Here is a 5,846-nt window from a genome sequence, read left to right as displayed (position 1 = left end):
AAATTATCTCGCCTTCGGACCATGAGTGGTAAAACCGCTGCCCAGGTGTCGACCCATGGAGGTGAATGTACTCGGTCGGCACTCCATGCCCTGTGCATGATAACGGCTGCAACAACGATGTTTCGTACAAAACAATTTGTACCGGCACATGGAATGCATAGTCTCCCGCTGCCCACCACGACAAGATAAGATGCTTGAAACTTCATATGCTCGTCATGCGGGCATTGTTATACGTGAATCTTCCAACTAGTAATTCCTGCAGATGCACTCATATCTGCCCTTAATTTGAGGGCTTGCGATCTTACAGATTTTGGTAATTCCGTCGCGGGTGATCTGGTGTGATCTTACAATTTCAGCCAGGAAATGGATGGATGGATCGAAGTTAATTTACGGGATGGTTAATACTCCCTCTATAAACAAATATAAGAGCTTTTAGATCACTAATAGAATATGCATGGAAAAGTTAATCTTAATCGTTAAACGGAAGTGACAGCAATTTCTGCAGTACGGTGCCCTCACGAGATTAGGTGATAATTTAATTCCATAAAACGAGAGCTCAGGCGCAGAGATTCCATTGCCATCGTCGCGTGACTTGAGTGAGTGCGCATCTCTTTTTTGCGCATCTCGTGGCTGATTCGCCCCCAGCTTGTTGCGGTTTGGCTTGTCTGGATTCCACAGGGAATCAGCCCCTCCGGGATCTTCTGCGCCAGCACCCAGCGGGCAACGTTCCTAGGGCATCTGTGCATCTTCAACTCTCAAACCACCCGCAACCTTTCGGAACGCACGGTCCGAATATGTTTTGCCATCAAACATGGGCGTGTATCGCTCCGCAGGCCTGTACGGACTTGCTTTTTTCCTGCAAACAAAAGATAAACTAGGAGTGGGGGCTTTGCGGGCGTCCGGACTGTTGCCATGTCCACCCACTACCCTACCCTACCAAAAAAAACTCCCGTGCCCTTGTGTTTTCGTGTCCGAGAAGGTCAATGCCGTTACAGAGCATCAATGTCAGATTCATGCCGGCTCAAAGAGACATGACCTCTTATCGCGCTTTGGCATTGAAATGGCGCCCCGGCCGAGAGAGCCGTCCTCGCTGCTTCTCGGAGCATGCGGCTGCCCCGCGTTCAAAAGACAGCCCGTCCGTCCGCATGCCTACATTAAACATGCGTACGATTGTCGAGGAATGGCGAGTCGGCGCCACCCGTCCGTCCATGTCGCCCAACATTAATCACGTCATCGGTTACCCTGCCATCCCCCGCTATATAAACCGCAGGCCCGGCCATAGCCGCACCCATCATCCTCCGCTCACTTCCTCCTCTCTGCACTACGCCCGCGACGGAGGACGCGGCCGAGGACGAGCAGGCGTCACCCTCCTTGTCGGTGCATGTCGACATCACCATGAGCGAGGCCCCTGCCGACTACATGGACACGGTGCGGGAGTAGCGGGAGACAAAGTTCCAGCAGACGCAAGCCGACCAGGCCTACAACCTTGGCCTCCTCGAGGAGCACCGGCGCACGGAGAATTAACTCGCCGCTGGCACGACCATAATGGCCGGACGTGGACGTGCCCGAGCAGGAAGCGCTGGTCGACTCCGACCGCACCGCCCGCTAAATCTGCCGCAACCGCTAGCGGTTCATCCAGTATCACGCGGATCACGCGGATTTACAGGGCGCGTACAAAGAGATGAATGAGGCGGTGGACGGCGCCGAAGCGCGACTTGAATAGCCGCGACCAAGCAAGGCGAAGGGGCAGCCCGCCTGCTTCAATGCGGCGCAGCGGCCGGAGTTGGTTTCTCGGGACGCGACGTCTGCATTGAAGCGACGACCACGCCCGAGAGGGCACGTCCGTCTGCACTGCCTTCCCGTCCGGCAAATCGCGACATCAGTGTTGGCCGCTGCATACTCTGGGCCCGTATGAATGTGGCGCGGTAAGCGGCGCGACGCGTGGGATGGAAAGCACGAAAAGGGTGTGTGGGTTGTTTGGGTGGGCCAGGGCTAACAACAGTGAGTGTGACGGCGGTCCGAAGTCCTGCAACCCCCCTCCCCCTCACCCCCCACCCCCCGCTGCTCCTGCGTCTGTCTCCAGTTTGCGGGAGAAAATGCGTCCGGATCGCGCGGTGGACCGATACAGGACCGTGTCGGATGTTTTCGGCGGTCCGAACAACGTGGTCCGGACGGATGCAGGAGGTTTAGGGGTCGACCTATAGAGGCCCTTACCATGAAGGAGTCTTGCTCGTTCTGCATTTTTTTTGAGTTGTTGCTTTATTTCTTTTTGCGATTGTTCTCGTTTTTTTAGGAGTAGTTCGTACCAACGCAATGCTCTGCCTCTGCCTCTGCATCGTGCTGAATCAACCGTACCCAAATCACGCAGCCTCGGAAATTCAGCTGTCAAATCCAAATTTTTTACTCTCAAAAAATTCCGTTTTTTATTGTTTGTTTACGCGCCACACACCAGCAACTAATCCGACGTCAACCCCAAATCCCGCCCAGCACTGCCGGATACCGTTCCGGAGAGAAGAATCCGGCCCTACTACGGCGTGACGGCCGCTCCCGGGCCTGTGATTCCCTTCCCAAAACCCGCAGCATCGCAAACCAGCCCGTCTCGGACCCGGAGAAGAGCCACCCCCTCCCGTCCCCTATAAATACCCCGCCTTCCCTACCTTCTTCTCCAACACACACATACCAACAGAGCAACAACCAACAAAGAACAGAGTACCATAACAACTAGCCGTAGCCACACAGAGAGATCGACGGAAGAGCCTTAGCTTTAGCCATCGCCTAGCACAGCACACCACCGCACCACCACCAGCACCTACATAAGCACGCATGGCGCGCTGGGCCATCGCCATCCACGGAGGCGCGGGCGTGGACCCCAACCTGCCAGAGCACCGCCAGGAGGAGGCCAAGCGCGTGCTGGCCCGGTGCCTGCAGGTCGGCGTCGACCTGCTCCGGGCTGGTGCGACGGCGCTGGACGTCGTGGAGGCCGTGGTGCGCGAGCTGGAGACGGACCCCTGCTTCAACTCGGGCCGCGGCTCCGCGCTCACACGCGCCGGCACCGTCGAGATGGAGGCCAGCATCATGGACGGCAACGGCCGCCGCTGCGGCGCCGTCTCGGGCGTCTCTACAGTTAGAAACCCGGTCTCCCTCGCCCGGCGCGTCATGGACAAGTCCCCACACTCCTACCTCGCCTTCGACGGCGCCGAGGATTTCGCGCGCGAGCAGGTAATCCATCAATTAACGCCGATATGATTTCTTTTGATACGGGATTAACCTCCATTATTTAATTATGTTCCATGCATGGCCTCCAACCAACAAAGAAAGTAACGTAAAACATGCTGCCTCCCTATGGCCATCTAGTTAATCGAAATTACTGCACAGTAAATCATTTTTAATTGAAAACAATCACGTGCCCCTGCCATGGCGGAGAGTGACAGAACGGACGGAGTAGCATGGCATGCAGCCGAAATTTCTCGTGGAAAGCATCCTTGAAAATTGTGGTGCGCTCGACACGTTATACATGAGGTGTGGGGTGCGGCACACCATCTGTCCTGTCCAGCTGAACCTTTTCTGTATGTAGTGTACACAGCACCAACACAGCTGCATGCAGCAAAGCTTGCACGGGGAAGACAGTTCATTGCAGAGACGCATCTTGCTTCGATCCTGCAAGATATTTTGGAGTAGCTTCGGCTCCGTGTGTAATTTGTTCCGTATCGTATCTTCATGCTTCATTTTGGGTAAGCATGTCATTTTATTAGATACAGCAAGACAGAGATAGTTTTTTTTTTTTGCGGGTAAAAGACAGAGTTAGGTTAGCACAATAGCTCAAGAAGGTCATGTCCCTGGTTTCCTAACAGTTGAAAAGTGGAGAAACACATGGGTCTCTTGGTGACAACAGCCGCCCCGCACCTACCAAAACACACCCTTGGTGACAACAGCCTCAAGAGTTTTCAGTCAAGATCGTGCAGCTAGCTAGTACTAGCCAGCAGCTGCACCAAAGGATTCCATCTTTGTCGCATGCGCCAAAGAAAATGGTTCGATGCATGTGCACAACTTTCTTTCTTGTGGTCGGCACTATTTCTCATTAAATTTAACAAAGATCACTTGTCAGATCCATCAACCTAGGATGGTTACTGTACACAGCCAAAGCACCCCTGTTTCTACTTGCACGCTCCCCTGTTTTTGGCGCGAAAACGTGTGCACGGCATCGCCTCCCCCTGTGCACCACTCGCGTCGTGTGTGGCAGCCATGGGACAGAATCCCTGCCGGATCTCGTGCCCCGCCCATGCCAGCCGCCACGCCGGGACCAGGCCACTGGCTCCCAGTGCGACGAATCTGTCGTCGACGCCACACCATCGAGTTACAGCAACTGGATCCGTTGCCGTGATTCCCACAGAATCCCTCGCCTTGCCTGCAGATCTCGTGGCTGTGCACCGTGCCGCACGATCTTTATTTGCATCGAGAGTTAACACGATTTTACATTTGAATGTGTTGATCTGAATTGGTTTCCAACTTGGTCTGTATGCAGGGCCTGGAGGTTGTGGATAACAGCTACTTCATCACGGAGGAGAACGTGGGCATGCTCAAGCTCGCCAAGGAGGCCAACAGCATCCTCTTCGACTACCGCATCCCGCTGGCGGGCACCGACACTTGCAGCGCGCAGGCAGCGGCGGTGGAGGGCCACGGCAGCAACGGCATGGTGATGAACGGGCTGCCCATCAGCATCTACGCGCAGGAGACGGTCGGGTGCGCGGTGGTGGACTCTAACGGCTTCACGGCAGCGGCCACCTCGACCGGCGGGCTCATGAACAAGATGACGGGCCGCATCGGCGACTCGCCCCTCATCGGCGCCGGCACCTACGCGTGCGGGCACTGCGCTGTGTCGTGCACCGGCGAGGGAGAGGCCATCATCCGCTCCACGCTGGCGCGGGACGTGGCGGCCGTCATGGAGTACAAGGGCCTCCCGCTGCAGGAGGCCGTGGACTTCTGCGTCAAGGAGCGGCTGGACGAGGGGTTCGCGGGGCTCATCGCCGTGTCCGGCACCGGCGAGGTGGCGTACGGGTTCAACTGCACCGGCATGTTCAGGGGCTGCGCCACCGAGGACGGCTTCATGGAGGTCGGCATCTGGGATTGAAGTGCGCGAGCTCAGCCGGAGATGTGTCCGCATGTAGTGTGTGTACATACGTTTGGTCATCCTGCGATTGCCATCTGGTTTTAGTCTAAGAATCCTCGGTTACTAGCACTGGTTACTTCAAAGCCATGAGCTACCGGATAATAAACATGGGACTGCCTATGCACGACGTGCCTCAAAAAAGTTCCATCAGTAACTTATATTGTAGACCGTTTGATCTTCATCCAACGGTTGTAAACAAAACTGTCTTCTTCCTCAAGTGTAGTCCCGTGAACCCAGGCTGAACCGCATGCCGCCGGCCGCGATCCTCACCGCCCCCACGCTCCCCATCGTCATGCTGGCCGCGTCATGCCACCGCATCGAAAAACAACTTTGAAGATCTTCAGCACCCCACCCCTAATAAGATAAGATAGATAATGTGGCTTCAACCTAAGATGGATTTTCGGTGAAAATCGAGTAAATATAAATATATCGTGTAAAAGAAGGACGCCGATAACTGTCACACGTGTGGTATATTAGACATGCGTCCACACATCGTGTGTGCTGCGAGCAGGAGGTAGCCCACACGGGCTGTGTGTGGGCGGATATTAGAATTGCCCACACATGTGGGCACGGCTACTTCGTGCCACACGCCAACAAGTACTACTCATCTCCATCCCGCGCGTGTGGCACGAAGCAAAAATGCCCACACGTCCTGGCACACTACGTTAGGTACACCGCG

General features: G+C 55.4%; 1 protein-coding gene across 1 annotated transcript; it reads left to right on the top strand.

Annotated features, from left to right (window-relative positions):
* Positions 1-2,649: 2,649 nt before the first annotated feature.
* On the top strand, positions 2,650-5,380 carry LOC119366057 (probable isoaspartyl peptidase/L-asparaginase 2). Its single transcript, XM_037631718.1, has 2 exons — positions 2,650-3,219; positions 4,523-5,380. The coding sequence occupies exons 1-2, from the start codon at positions 2,824-2,826 to the stop codon at positions 5,126-5,128; spliced, it is 1,002 nt and encodes a 333-aa protein (XP_037487615.1). The 5' UTR covers positions 2,650-2,823; the 3' UTR covers positions 5,129-5,380.
* Positions 5,381-5,846: the final 466 nt, after the last annotated feature.

This window comes from Triticum dicoccoides, chromosome 2B (genome assembly GCF_002162155.2).
Source record: "Triticum dicoccoides isolate Atlit2015 ecotype Zavitan chromosome 2B, WEW_v2.0, whole genome shotgun sequence".
Lineage (NCBI taxonomy): Eukaryota > Viridiplantae > Streptophyta > Magnoliopsida > Poales > Poaceae > Triticum > Triticum dicoccoides.
The sequence above is the reverse complement of the archived record's forward strand: the minus strand, read 5'-3'. Positions and strand labels throughout refer to the sequence as shown.